General features: G+C 41.5%; 1 protein-coding gene across 1 annotated transcript; it reads right to left on the reverse strand.

The window, feature by feature from the left end:
* Nucleotides 1–4,866: 4,866 nt before the first annotated feature.
* LOC129546440 (uncharacterized) lies at nucleotides 4,867–15,711 on the reverse strand. The gene is given in 6 exon segments (XM_055411408.2): nucleotides 4,867–5,067; nucleotides 5,070–6,454; nucleotides 11,074–11,166; nucleotides 11,445–11,571; nucleotides 13,208–13,404; nucleotides 15,115–15,711. Coding segments are annotated over 5 exon segments (1,680 nt in total). The 5' UTR covers nucleotides 13,223–13,404; nucleotides 15,115–15,711; the 3' UTR covers nucleotides 4,867–5,007.
* Nucleotides 15,712–16,155: the final 444 nt, after the last annotated feature.

Below are 16,155 nucleotides of genomic sequence, written 5' to 3' on the forward strand. Positions count from 1 at the left end.
AGCCCTAAGCTCGAAGACTCACTCACTCGGAGGAAACAGATCTTGTGAACACAGGCTGTGGCACAGACCCCAGTTTCACCCGTTGGCTTCAATATGTTTAACCCTATACTCCAATGCCATAAACAATTCTCAGAAAGTGACTTGATAGTCATGTAACCAAAGGTCACAGCAGGAAGTTAGTTCCATTTTCCAATATTCCCTAAGATGACAATAATATGCAAGGAGATCAGGATTCACTGAAAGCTGTTCTACTCAGAGTGAGGGTTCATAATAGCTAAAGGATACAGATTAACATCAGCCAAGGGAAGAGACTGGAAAGGCAGGGTCTGGGTAAGTTCCAAATGGAGCTTCCAGCTGCCTTTCCAACAATGGAATCATGGGCAGTGTGACTTTTTCCCCTTTATTTTTTAATTGAAGTTTAGCTGATTTACAATGTTGTGTTAGTTTCAGATGCACAGCAAAGTGATTCAGTTTTACATGGTATCAGTCGCTGAGTAGTGTCTGACTCTTTGCAATGCTGTGGACTGCAGCCGGCTAGGCTCCTGTGTCCATGGGATTCTCCAGGCAAAAATACTGGAGTGGGTTGCCATTCCCTTCTCCAGATCTTCTCAACCCAGGGATCGAACCCAGGTCTCCAGAATTGCAGGCAGATTCTTTACCATCTGAGCCACCAGGGAAGCCAGAGTTTGACATATACATAATAAATCCCTTTAATTTAAAAAATATTAAATTTTTAAAATTGAAGTATAGTTGATTTGCGTTGTGTTAGTTTCAGATATATAGCAAAACAATTCAATTATTCATATATATTGGGCTTCCCAGGTGGTGCTAGTGGTAGAGAACCCACCTGCCAATGCAGGAGACATAAGAGACACAGGTTCGATCGCCAGGTCCAGAAGATCTGGAGGAGGGCATAGCAACCTACTCCAGTATTCTTGCCTGGAAAATCCCATGGATTGAAGAGCCTGACAGTCTATAGTCCATAGAGTCAGAAAGCGTCAGACATGACTGAAGTGACTTAGCATGCACATACGTGTATATTCTTTTTCAGATTCTTTTCCTTAATAAGTTACTACAAAATATTTAGTATAGTTCTCTGTCCTATACTATAGGCTCTTGTTGGCTATATTTTTCATTTGGCCACACCTTGAGGCTTGCAGAATAGTAGTTCCCCAACCAAGGATGGAATCCCTGTCCCCTTCAGTAGAAGGGCAGAGTCTTAACCACGGGGCTGCCATAGAATTCCCATGGTTATCTATTTTATATATAATAGTGAGGGTTACTTTCCTGACATAAATGTGTGACAGCAGGCAGGCAGGGGGTATCACCAACCAGGGAAGCTCCCCTGAACCCTGATGTCCAGTCTTTATCTGGGGCTGGATTCCAGCAGGCTGGAAGGAAACCCATAGGCGTAATTTTAGTTTCCAGTCCCTGCAGAGGTCCACTGACACCATGGGATCTATAGCTTCCACCCTAAATCGGTGTGGGTGTGGTTTTTCCTTTTTCCCTCGCTGATTTTAGTGTCTATTCTTTCTATAATACAAGTAACCTTGAGGATAACAAATTTTCTGAGTTCTATCAGTCTTTCTAGCAGATTATCAGATCTTAGAGTGGTCTTGGGGACCCCCAACACAATAGTAAAAGTGAGTCACTCAGTTGTGTCCGATTCTTTGTGACCCCACAAACTGTAGCCTGCCAGGCTCCTCTGTATGGAATTCTCCAGGCAAGAATACTGAAATGGGTAGCCATTCCCTTTTCCAGGAGATCTTCCCAACCCAGGGATCAAACCCAGGTCTCCCATATTTCAGGTGGATTCTTTACCAGCTGAGCTGCCAGGAAAGCCCCCCAACACAATATGGAAGGTCCTTTTTTGACAAACATGTATATATCATTGCACATATTATTAAATATATACATATGTATGTTTCCTTTCCTTTAAAAAAATGATATATACTTGACTCATGGCTACATTTTAAAGATAGGAAATTCAAATGATGACATATATATATATATATATATATATTTAAATGAATAATTATTAACTCAATTTATAGCCCCTCTCCCATCCCCATAGTATATGAGGATAAAGTAGAAAGTTGCAAGCTTCTAATCATGGTTTGGCCTTTCTGGTGACCAGTCTCATTAAGGAGGTAGGCAGAAGCCCACCCAGAGTCACCTTATGAGAGCAGACGTTCCTATCACCTAGGAAATTACAAGGGATTTAACAGCTCTGTGTAAGATGTTCCTATCACTCCCATCACTCAGGAAATGACAAGGGTTTCACGACCTTTGTGTCAGGAACGAAGAGCAGTGACCAAATACATTCATCATCATGTCACACTAAGATGTTAGGATTAAATATCTCACTATTCCTTCTCTGATCTGCCCATCTTATATTCTGACAGGAGCCTCTATTCAAAAAGGTTTCTTGCAATAATTCTAATGCTGAGAATCACTTCCCAGTAGGTCCTTTCCTTCAGCGACAAAATAACTTTGATTGGTTAGTTCCTGAGGTCATTAATTTTTCAAATCTACATATAATTCATTTCCTATTTTGCTATGAACTGGAGGCTATACCATTATGTATAAACTAATTAAGAATTTATAATCTAGGTGGAACGACGTGAACATTTTAAAAAAAGTATCCATACCCTTTTCTATGTAAAATTAAGTGAATTATTTCCCCTTTCTCTTCTAATATGTCCCTTTGAGAGGGTAACAGGCAGGAAGGCCAGGGATCTCCAAAGGGAGGAAATAGACTGCAAGTGTCAGAATTTTTTATCTCTCCCTTAAGCAGCAGGAAGAAAAAAACTACAAGTGTCAGAATTTTTTCCTTCTCTATACAAAAATAAAAGGAGGTTTCTCTTAAAATTCTGTGTTGCCATGACAACACCTGGTTCCACCTGAACTGAACTTTTCTCAACCTTTGAGCTAACCAATGCGTTTTCCTTACGGAAATGTTTTACTTAAGCTATGAAACTATGTATTTGCTTTGGAATTTGCCTTTCTTCAAAATGGGTCTACCTAAGACTAACTTTTTTTCTGTTCTCAAACCTTGGGCTGATAATAGCTCAACAAACCAATATTCATATCAATTGTTTTATGGCTGGGGGATGACACACCTTATTTCATCCTATCTCAAAAATGTATACTGTGGGAGAGGGGCCTTGTGAAGTCTTGAGGTGTCTCTCTTATCTGATTAATAGCTTTCTAACAGACATAAAACAGCTTGCAAAAAACTAGCAAGGGGGCACTCTTTCTGGCCCCTTCTGATGTCAATGTCAGAAGCTTTGTCTATCACTTTTATACTTTAATAAAACTTTGTCACACAAAAGCTCTGAGTGATCAAGCCTCGTCACTGGCCTCGGACTGAATTCCTCTCCTCCAGAGGCCAAGAATCCCGGTGTCTTTCACGCAACAACCTTTCACCTTGAACAGAAAATTATCAGAAATACTTCATTCCTTATATGTCCTTTTCAACTCATGTAGGTATACACATACTTTGGTTATCTTTGACTGAGGGTAAAATTACCATCTCAAATTACCATAGGCATGAAATCTAGCCTTAAAAAAATTGCCACCTCAATGGTGGAAAGGATTTCCTCTTAAGCTTATCACTGTCATCATCTCTAGGTGCTAGGACAGGACCAAGTCAAGAGAAACTGTTCAAGTTTTTTTTTCTGGATGGTGTGTGTACAGGAAGGGAACTGTCTTCTAGAGCCAGAGCTTGGCTGATAGATTATTCATGAATTTTGAGCTCTGTTCTTCCAAGTGAGATGTATAAAGTTAAGCACATTCAAACATGCTGTGTTACATTATCAGATTAAACGTATTTCGTTTCCTTTTGAAGGACTTTGGTAGGCTGAAACAACAAACTGAGTAAAGTTAGAACTGAAGAAATGCAAGAGCTAACCATATAATGATCCTGGGTGGGAAAAGAAGACTCAGGTCCCTTCAGAGAGGGGAGAGTTTGTTAGTGTTAGCTGCTCAGTCATGTCTGACTCTGTGACCCCATGATCTGTCCATAGGATTCTCCAGGCAAAAATACTGGAGTGGGTTGCCATTTCCTTCTCCAGGGGATCTTCCCGACCCAGGGATTGAACCCAGGTCTCCTGCATTGCAGGCAGATTCTTTACTATCTGAGCTACCAGGGAAGCCCACAGAGGGGAATGTACCGCATTATAACTTTCAGAGATGAAGTGCAACAGAGACGCCTTCCTTTCAATTAAGGAGTCACTGACATCAAAACTAGGAGTTTGATTCCAGGTGTACTGTCCTAGAGTGTACACTACGTATACAATTTGATATATCATGTTAAAATTGTGACAGAAATCTCTAAAAGATTCATTTTCACAGGGTTTATTTGCTTCATGCACTTTCTGATATTTTGCTGAAGACGTGCCATAGTTGGTATGTTCAGAGTTTTATTTCTACATGATTTCCTCTGCCAACTGATGAGGAGGAACATACCACTGACCCATTTACTACCTTCAGAGGTCCAACAGTTTCTCTCTAGTGTGAACTCTGACACCTACTGAAGTCTTATTTCTGGGGAAGGACTTCTCCACAGTCATTACATTTCTGTCAACTATGACCTCACTGACATATGTGACCTATGAAAGCCCTGTTAGTGTTTCTTTCCATGAGAGGCTTTCCCAGTCTCTGTGTTTATACTATTTGTCTCAGTATACACTCGCCAGCCATACAGAGCAAGGTTTTATTCAAGGGTTTTCCAGCTTGATTGAATGAGTTTATTCCTGTGTGTCTTTTGTGACAAAAATATGACAAAATTGACCACTGAGGGTGCTACCACATTCACTGCATTCACTAGGTTTCTCTTCTGTGCAAATTCTATTATCTGCTGAGGGTGCATATCTGCCCCCTGACTGTCCTACAAGGGTTATGTTCTCATCTTCTAGGGACTTATCACTGTGGGATGGAGTCTGAGCTGCCACAGAAGTCATCTGCACAGTCACCACACTAACAGGGTTTGTTCTCTGTACCATATCACTTGGACGTGACGGGCTGAGATGCTTTGAGAAAGGATTTTCCAACTTGACTGAGTCGCCACGTTTCTCTCTTGCATGTAGCATCCCCTTGTGATACACAAGGCATGATAAGTGGGAGAAAGCTTTCCCACAGTCATTGCAGACATAGGGTCTCTCTCCTGTGTGAATTCTCCGGTGTCTGTTGAGACACGACTTATCCCTGAATGCTTTCCCACAGTCATCACACGTGTAGGGTTTCTCTCCTGTGTGAATTCTCTGGTGGTTAATGAGGCCCGACTTGTGTGAACAGGATTTTCCACATTCGGTACACACAAAGGGAGTCTTTCCAGTGTGAAATCTCTGATGTGAGATGAGGCAGGTTTTCTGGCTGAAGCCTTTCCCACATTCAGTGCATACATAGGGTTTCTCTCCAGTGTGAGTTCGCTGATGTATCAGCAGATTGCCCTTCTGGATGAAGCCTTTCCCACATTCAGTGCATACATAAGGTTTCTCTCCAGTGTGAGTTCGCTGATGTACAATGAGATTGCCCTTCTGAATGAAGGCCTTTCCACAATCGCTACATATATATGATTTCTCCCCTGTATGAGTTTTCTGGTGTGCGTTGAGCTGCGATTTCCAGCGGAAGGCTTTGTCACATTCCGTGCATTCATAAGGTTTTTCTCCTGTGTGAGTTCTCTGGTGTTCCATGAGCCTGGACTTCCTGGAGAATGCTTTGTCACACAGGCTGCACCCATGAGGTTTCTCTCCTGTATGAACTCTCTGATGATTAATGAGCCGAGACTTCTTGACAAAGCCTTTTCCACAATCATCGCATATGTAAGGCTTCTCACCTGTATGAGTTTTTTGATGGATAAGCAGCCGTGACTTCTTAGGGAAGACTTTGTCACACTCAGTGCATGCATACCGTTTCTCTCCTATGTGGGTTTTCTGGTGCTCAGTGAGTCTAGACTTTCTGGAGAAAGCTTTCCCACATACACTGCATCCGTGGGGTTTTTCTCCTGTGTGAACTCTCTGATGATCAATGAGGCGGGACTTCTTGATGAAGGCTTTCCCACATTCAGTGCAAACATGAGGTTTATTTATCTGTTGAGTTCCTAGACACGTAATGATCTGTGAATCTGTGTTCATAGGAATTCCACATTCACGAAGCTTACTTTCACTGTGAAATTCCTCATGCTTTGCATGGAGGAAGAATTTCCCATCTACATTAGCCTTAATGGGGTTCTTTACTTCATAGTTTCTGTTCTGGCTGATTGAACGTAAGTTTGATTTTAGTGTTTTCCCATGTAAGTAAATTATATCATGATTTTGCCATAAAGGACAATGACTTTTGCTCTGATAAACAACGTTTCCAAGTGCATTATGTTCATGACATCGTTCCATTCTTTTTGGACAGCTTTGATTTTGCAAGTTCTCCTGTAGAAGACAGTCATCTTTCCTCATTTCTAGGAAAGAAGAGAATAATGAACCTTCCCATGAACTTGGTACAGAGTGAAACTGTTTAACAAATGCCTTTGGGTAGGTTTGCTCTTTACAGACAACACTATGACCTCAGTTTAAAGAAACTCCAAGTAGAAAAGAGAACCCTCCTACATTGTTGGTGGGAATGTAAATTAAGTTGGTGTAGCCACTCTGAAAACATTATGGAGGTTTTAAAAAACTAAAAATAGAGCTGCCATACAATCCAGCAATCCCACTCTTGGGCATATATCTGAAAAAACTATAATTCAAAAGGATACATGCACCCCTATGTTCATAGCAGCAGAATTCACAATAGCCAAAACATGGAACAATCTAAATGTCCATCAGCATACGAATGGATAAAGAAGATGTGGTACATAATGGAATACTACCCAGACATTAAAAAAGAATGAAATAATGCTACTTGTAGCAACATGGATGGACCTAGAAATTATCAAACTAAGTGAAATAAGTCAAAAAGAGAAAGATATGATATCACTTATATGTGGAATCTAAAACATGATACAAATGAATTTGTCTATGAAACAGAAAGACTTACAGACATAGAGAACAGACTTGTAGTTGCCAAAAGGGAAGCAAGAGATGGGGAGGGATGGATTGGGAGTTTGGGAAGAGCAGATGTAAACTATTATAAACAGGATGGATAAACAACAATGTCCTCCTGTATAGCACAGGGAATTATATCCAATATACTGTGAGAAATTATAATGGAAAAGAATATGAAAAAGAATGAAACACTTTACAGTATTGCAGAAATTAACACAAAACTGAAAATCAACTATATCTTAACTTAAAAAAAAACTTCAAGTAAATATTTGTTATTACCTGGACAAGGGTACAACACAGTAATATAAATAAAGGGTAAAATATGGCATAAATGAGGTTAGAGCATTCAAAATGAGCAAATACAGATTTGGCTGCTTTGTAATTGTGAACTTATAAAGTATGCTGAGACAGTAAAATAAAATCAAGTTATTATGAGGCTCAGACAGTAAACAGTCTGCCTGCAACACGAGAGAACCAGGTTCAATCCCTGGGTCAGGAAGATCTCCTGGACAAAGAAGTGGCAACCCACTCCAGTATTCTTGCCTGGAGAATTCCATGGACGGAGGAGCCTGGAGGGCTACAGTTCATGGGGTCACAGAGTCAGACATAACTGAATGACTAACACTTTCACTTTCATTATGAACAAAGACAGAGGGCTATTTGTTTCCAAATGATGTGGCACACTTTCATACATCCATAAATCTTTATTAAATTATCACTATGTATCAAGCATTATGCTAGTGATGAGGAAATAGAAACAAAGTCCCTATTGTCACTGAGCATAAATTTCAATTAGGGTAAAACTGAACATTAAAGCAACAATTAAGAAGGCAGGAGCAAATTGTAAAAAGTGGTTTGAGGAAGCAATTGAGAACCAGGTGGAAAAAATTAGGATATAACCTAGAGAGAGAAAAAACAAGGTTCATTCATGGTTGCTATGATAAATGTAAGGAATCAAGTATTACTCCTGATTATCTGACCTAGGCCACTGGATAGATGAGTAGTGATTTTTAATGAGATGGGGACTATCATGGAGGTTCACAATATTGCTAAATCAAGTGTGCATTTCAAAGCATATCAACCTTCAGGTAGGTTCTGGATATTCAAAGCAGACATGAAAAATTCAACTGAACATACAGATCCTGATAAAGGTCCTCACTGAAGATAACACTGTGGGAATCATTTGTATATAAATATTATATAAGGATAGGAGACATTTGGATGAGACATCTGGAAAAAAGTGTAGACTGAAAGTAGATGAAGGCATGGGTCGAAGTTTATAGTTTTTGTAACATTAAGACTTTGGGTTTTTTCAAAATATTTATTTGGTTGCGCTGTGTCTTAGTTGCAGCATATGGTATTTTTTTTTTTAAGTTGTAGCATGTGGGATCTAGTTCCCTGTCCAGGGATCAAACCCAGGCCTCCTGCATTGGGAGCTCAGAGACCCAGCCACTGGACCAACAGGAAAGTCTCATGACTTTGAGTTTTAAAAAGCCAAGTGAGGAGCATTCAACATTGACTATACCGATACTGATAAAGGAAATAAGCAGTCCTGTACTCAGGAAACTACAAGGGTTTTAGAAGCTCTAAACCAGGGTCAAAGACCAAGATATATATGTATCTTATATCACAATTTCATACTAGGGAACTGGCACCTTTTTCTTTTACTCTTTGTATAGGTACACATGTAATATCCAAATTGTTCCCATTTCATTGTAACAATCCCTAAGCCCACCTCTTGCCACTAACAGCATTTTCTTTCAACAGCCTACATATTCATCCTGGTTTCCATCATTTAAGGAATCCTAAAGGATCACACTACTGATCTCAGGACTCTTGACAGTTCACCTGCCATTTGTCTCAAAACTACTGGATGTACTTAACTACAGCTCACACTGTGGCCACCCAATTAAAAAGTAAGACTACGTATCCAAGGATAATGTAAACCAAACTCACAACGCCATCACTATACCTCAATTACAGTTGACCCTTGAATGACATGGGGTTAGGGGTACAGACCCTCCTTGAAGTCAAGATCCAATTTAACTTTATAAAGATCAACTTTATAGACATCCCTCTGTAATCAAGGATTCAAGAAACCTCAGATAGTGTGGCACTCCATTACACATTTATGGAAAAAAATTCCACATATAAGTGGACCCATTCAAGCCTGTTATTCAGGGTCAGCTCTACTAACAAAGACCAGAACAGTTAGTCTGGAAATAAAAGTTATATGACCAACATTTACTTTATTTACCCATGTACACATTTCATTTGTTCCTGTACAACTACCTCCTAAAATCGGCCTTCAAGGGGCTTCAGGCTAATCTTTCAACAGTTCCCTTAAGACCTAGCATGTTTCCAACTTCACACCTTCATTCTTTGCTCTCCATCATCTTTACTCAAATCCCAGCTATGCCTTCTATACATCAGGCTATTGCTTTCTTATTCTACGTCATTTCGTAAGCTCTATTTCCCCTATATTGTGGGGTGGGGGATGCTGGGTAGGGCTGGTCACGAGAAAGACCAAACCTTGATCAGATGCTTGGATCTGATCCAATTTTCATTCTCACCCCCACCTCCATTCTCCAGAGAGGGGAGAAGGGCTGGAGACAAAGTCAGTGATCCATCATGCCTAGGGGGATGAAGTCTCCATAAAAATAACAAAATTACAGGATTTAGAGGGCTTCTGGGTGGCTGAACACATAGTGGTAATGGAAGAGCATTATGCCCAGACACATGGTGGAAGTACCCCGGTCCCTTCCCCACACCATGCCCTAGGCACCTCCTTCATCTGGCTGTTCCTGACTTAGATCCTTTCATAACAAACTGGTGATCTACTAAGTGCAATGATTCTCTGAGTTTTGTGAGCTGCTCTAACAAATGAATTGAACCTGAGGGGGGAGGGTGTCTTGGGAAGCCCTGGTCTACAGCAAGTGAGTCAGAAGCACAGGGTACAACCTGGACTTGTGTTTGGAAGTAGAGTTGAGGCGGGGTGTCTGGTGTGATGGAGCCCTTAACCTGTGGGATCTGATACTTTCTCCAGGAAGACAGTGTCAGAACTGAGTTAAACTGTAGGACATTCTGCTGGTGTCAGGCTTCCCAGGGGGCACTAGTGGTAAAGAATCCACCTACAAATGCAGGAGATGCAAGAGACGCAGGTTAGATCGCTGGGTCGGGAAGATCCCTTGGAATGGGAAATAGTAACCCACTCCAGTATTCTTGCCTGGGAAATCCCATGGACAGAGGAGCCTGCTGGGCTACAGTACATGGGGTCGCAACACACATCTGGTGTCAGAAGTGCTGTGAGTGTAGCAGCAGTGTGAGAACAGAGGAGAAACACAGGAAGACCGAGGCTTTCCCAACACAGATCTAGGAAGAAAAAATCGAAGGTTCCAGAGACTGCCTTAGCATTTATCTTTCCTCCCTCCACAATTTATATGTTGAAACCCTATCTGCCAATCAAAGATGATGTGAATGTTAGGACTGGAAATAAATATTATCCAAAGGTGCAAGAAGGTGCAGTTGCCAGAAGATAGTGCTAAAAATCTTGGGACTTCCTTGGTGGTCCAGTGGTTAAGACTCCATGCTTCCAGTGCAGGGGCCCCAGGTTCGATCCCTGGTCAGGGAACTAAAAAATTTCCCTAAAACAAGTTCTGACTAAAAAATTGTGTGGCCAAAATTTTTTAAAAAGAATTAAACATCTCTCTTCAGAGAGAGGCGTGGAAGGTGTTAATTTCATAGCAAGGAAAGCAGAAGAAAGAGTCAGTGATACAGTGCTGGGGGCAGAACAGGAAGATTTGAGAATTCTAAACAGAAACTTAAAAAGAAAAAAAAATCAAGACCAAGATGAAATAAACAGGGATGAAATCCAAGAAGAGAGACATTCTTCGATATACCTAAAAGATAAAGATCTCTTCTATGAGAGCGCCGTGGAAGTTTGGCTTCCATGTTGTCACACGCTCTCGGCTGTGACATCTCTGAATGATGAGAATGTAAGTCCTACGGCCAACCCAGAGCTGGTGTACTCACTCACCTGGACAGATTCGACTGTGGACTTTGTCTTCCACAGGCCACGGCTCTCCTCGTTCCCATCTGGAGAGAGCAGCTGGCTTGCTGGCTTGATACCCTGTTCGTGGGAAATGAGAGACCGACAGGCTCTTGACTTGGGTTGTGGTCTGCCAGCGTGGAATTATATTTTAGGAAGTACACAGTGTGCAGCTCAGCCAAGAGAAGGCTCATCTCTCAGGAAAGGGCACGTCATACTCTCTAGTCTGGGACCAGAGAGGAAACTGAGACTCAGGTACCACTTCAGGGCACCATGGACACTGCAGAGCTTTCAGAAACTGAAATAAGAAAGGCCACTGACTGGGGACTCTCTGAGGGACCTGGGGGAGCCATCCTCACCCACAGACACCAGGTTGCTATAGTTCTCCAGCATCACGTCCCGGTACAGGGCCTTCTGAGGAGGGGCCAGGAGCTGCCACTCCTCCCACGTGAAGTCCACGGCCACATCCTCCAGTGTCAGTGATCCCTGTAACAACACAGTCCTGGCTAGAGTATTTCTCTGGTTACCGTAATGGAAGGCATGTGAAGGAAGTTGTTCTGCTCTCTTTCTTTTTACCATTTAGGCTACATCTATATATGGAGGTGTTTAGATTTTTTTTTTAAACTACATTGTCATAGAAGCAAAATCTAACCATGTTCAAACCTGTCTCCCCAAATATTCTGTAACTGTACAGTCAACCATCATTTAACAAATCAGAAGTTTCTATAATAAGTTGTCATTAAATCCTTTTGCTAAACTAGAAACATCTGCAATACAGAGTTGAACCATTTGCTACATATGTAACTTTTTTGGAAGCAAGTACATATGTACCAGGCACTAAGTATATTCTAGTGACACCAGGATGAATAGAACACATTCCGACATTCACCAGGAATCTTTGTAACCATTATCAGAATCAATCGTGAAGAAACACCACACACTGTAATTACAAGATACTATATACTAAATACGTATGTTAGAAGGAAAAAAGACATCTTTCTAAAACATGTCCAAACAGTGAGAGACTAAGGAAATAAACAGCATCCTTCAAAAGACACACAAATACTTATGTACCTATGTACATTATTTATATTTACATCACCAGTCAGGTTCACAGCATATCAGATACATTGAAGATATAATAAAATGGATGGTAAGATCTGAAGAAATTACTCAAAATGCAGCACAAACATGTAATGATGGACTATATATATAAACGAGAACAATAAACAGAGAGGATTAAGAGAGATCTCACATTCCCCAACTCAGTTTATGAAACTGTAAATGCAGTCACAGAAGGGCACTATCCAAAGACCTAAGAGCTGAGTGAGATCCATGCACAAACATCTGCACAGACACAGAGGCAGACAAACCCAGTGACCGGAAGTACATACTCCTGCCTGTTTGTTAAGTGACACCAGGGGATTAGGAAAGAAGCCTGTGAAGAGGACTCTTACTTTTTTGCTAGACATACTTCGAAATCATTGGAGGTTTTTTAAAATTATTATTTATTAGGTTGCACCGGGTCTTCAATGTGGCAGGATCATTTACCTGTGGCTGTGAACTCCTGGGCTTCCCTGCTGGCTCAGCGGTAAAGAATCCGCCTGCCAATGCAGGGGACGTGGGTTTGGTCCTTGGTCTGAGACGATCCCCCAGGCCTCGGAGCAGCTAAGCACAACCACTGAACCTGTACCTGAGAGCCTGTGCTCTGCAACAACAGAAGCCACTGCAACGAGAAGTTCTCACACTGCAATTAGACAGCAGCCCTTGTTCGCCTCAACTACAGAAAAGCCTGTACATCAGTGAAGACCCAGCGCAGCCAAAAATAAATAAAATTATAAAGAGAAACAAAGAAATGTTAACCCTAAGTTGACAGCAAATGTAACCCATAGGGTACTCCAATCACACACGCTGTTCCAACATCAGTCCCTCAGTGTAGATCCTGCTAACAATATATTCCAGATGCTACTTCCCCTTGCTGCTGAATTTAAATATAAACTTATTTCTGCACAAATCCTATTTTTCCAATTTGTTATTTTCTATTGAATTCAACTGCGCTTTACGGTCCCCCCAGAAACCAATTACAGAATGATAGAAGGAATAAGACAAGCCAGAAAGTTACCTGGTCCTTGATCATTTTCTTCTGATATATTGAGAACTGGCCAAAGACTAGGATGTGTCCTTTTTGAACTTTTCTCAATTTTGGGTTAGAAATCTTAGTCCCAAGGTAGTGACGTCCCTGCAAGTGATGACGTCCAGGAAGGGAAACCTCATGTCACTTGATGTATCTTGTATCTTGATGTATCAGGGAGCCAGGACCTGTGGGGTGAAAAGTAAATTCACTTTTGACTTTTCATTTCCTCAGGGCCCAGATGTTTGTCATTGACACAGTCACCGACCTAATTTCAAGGTTCCTTGTCCCTTTATTTGGGGACCCAGAGGCTGTTACCTGCTGGAGCGATAAAAAGACTGTAAATGTGTGGATAATGTTTCTTCCCTCTGTGAGGTGGAAGTGGGGTGACTGTGGAAAGGGAGATGGGAAAGGAGAACCAGCACAACACGAAGCTCCCACAGCAGGGGAGTTATCACAGGCCAGTTTCTGGAAACAGAACATATAAACATGATGACCTGGACAGCTTTGCCCTGGAAACCATGTGTGCTCATGGACCTGCTGAACTACTCCACAGTGTGAAAGAAACAAACAAAAGAAAACCAAGGGGAAAAAATTAAAGTTTAGAGATCAAGATTATTATTGGTGGATATATCCACATTTAGTGGACTTCCCAGGTGGCTCAGTAGTAAAGAATTCACCTGCCAAGCAGGAGACACAGGAGACAAGGGTTCGATCCCTGGGTTGGGAAGATCCCCTGCAGAAAGAAATAGCAACCCACTCCAGTATTCCTGCCTGGAGAATCCCATGGACAGAGGAGCCTGGTGAGATACAGTTCATGGAGCAGCAAAAGAGTCGAAAGTGACTTGGTGACAAAACAATGATAACTCATTTAGTAAAAGTATAAAAACAAGTTCAAGAAATGTGATTACAATAAAAATCACTATATTGTACACTTTAAGCAGATAAACTGTATGATGTTTGAATAAAAAAAGTTATTAGGAAAAAACTATGAGTAGAGCTCTAATTATTTGCTTACTAAAATATTTAGAGGGAAATGCATAAGTGTCTGCAACTTACAGTGAAATATACCCCCAAAAAAGTAAAAAGGTGGGTTGATGATGAATAGAAGTGATATATGGATACATACACAATACAGGAAACACAAAAAAATCATGATGATAAAGTCTAGGTGACAGGTGCACAGGAATTCAAATGTATAATTCTGTAATCCTTGATATACATTTGAAAATTTTCATAATAAAATCATGGGGGGCGGGGAAGCCTGTAATAATGAGGCAGGGTGAGCAAAAAACAAATCTTTTCAATATAATTGCTCTTCTATGCAATAGAAAATTAAAAGTCAGTACAAAGATCCAAAGTAAAAAGACACCATTCACAATGGCAAAAAAGTTAAAAATCAAGATGGAGATGAGGAACAGGAAACCACACTCTTGTGTAAATCCAGAATCATAACCTGTTCTCAAAAGTGCTGACTACTTAAGCATTTAAATTCTATCTAAATGAATATACATACTGAGTGATGCCAGTCATTAATGGCATAGGTTTGTCTCTTGGTATTTTGTTAGGAATTAAAAAAAAATTTTTTTCACAGAAAATAAATTGTATGATACATTATGAATATTTATGATAGGAAATTAAATAATGAGGCCAATTATACCAATATTTCGGCAGTTTACTGGAATTGTGAAAATCAAGCATAGAAAAATGAAGACTAAAAAGTAAACTTCTGAAAACTTTAAAAAACGTGATCATTGGAGAACAGAACTGGGGTAACAGAGATGCGATTGTACTCTTGTTAGAACAACTCTGGAAGGAAATATTTACAAGTGTGTGTATGTACACACATAGTAAACGAGCAGAAAAGGCAAAATCCTCGTTTTTTGTAGAAACCTTACCACTTTAGACGTGCTCAGTCCTTGGTCCCCAACAACGCTCTCATTTCTACCTGTCTGAGAGGAAAAGATACAAAAAGTCAAAGGCGATTTTACAAATGAAGCCTTGGACTTGAGGAACTGAAGGAGAAAGTAACGTTTGAAACACCCACCCACCGAACAGCTTCAGCTTTCACAAACCTCTCAACGACTGACACACCTGGACACCACCACACCCACCCCACCGCAAACATTGGATTCATCCCAAAACCTGCACTAGACACCCAGGTTCGCTGACCAGGAGTCCCCCGATCCTGTCATTAAACCGCCTACTAAATCCCGAATCCAAACCAGACACCACTTTAATTGACAAATATCACTCCCTGCCGCAGTCCTCAATCACCAAGCACGGCACAGAGACACAAAACCCCGATTACGGATCCTTGATCTCGACTGGACTAAACCCCAGAATCCTTCAGAACTGACTCCAACGTCACCCCAACCGTAAATAGCCCAGTCACCAACTCCCACTTGCTTCCTCTCCCTCTAGGGACAGCATGACTCCACCCGACCCGGACGTGAACGACACCTCAGTCCTCTCCTCCTATCCCACGCAGAAAGCCACACACTACCCTGATTTTCTGATCCCACCGCGACCTCCTCGAACCGGCACTTCCGAGAATTTTTTTTACTACGGCGCCCGAGCTGGACTACGGCGGCCGACTAGGGGCTGCGGCGTTTGTACGGAGAACGCACTCTTGTTTTTTGGGTTTTTTTCCCGGCTTTTCCAGGGAGCTAATGTCTGCGCCCTGCTCGCCACGGAACCCGAGGCTGCCATCTTTTAGGAATTGCCGTACAGAAAGCCAGGCACAAGCACAGAAGTGACAAAAGCCAAACCACTTCCCCACTTCTCCGCTCCTCTTTGCTCCTTCGCGTCCGATTGTAGCCCGACAGGCTCCTCTGTCCGTGGGATTTTTTTTTTTTTTTTCAGGCAAGAATACTGGAGTGGGTTGCCACTTCGTTCTCCAGGAGAATCTTCCCAACCCAGGGATGGAACTCCCGTCT

Source organism: Moschus berezovskii, chromosome 22 (assembly GCF_049115385.1).
Source record: "Moschus berezovskii isolate FMDL1 chromosome 22, NW_MosBer_1.0, whole genome shotgun sequence".
Lineage (NCBI taxonomy): Eukaryota > Metazoa > Chordata > Mammalia > Artiodactyla > Moschidae > Moschus > Moschus berezovskii.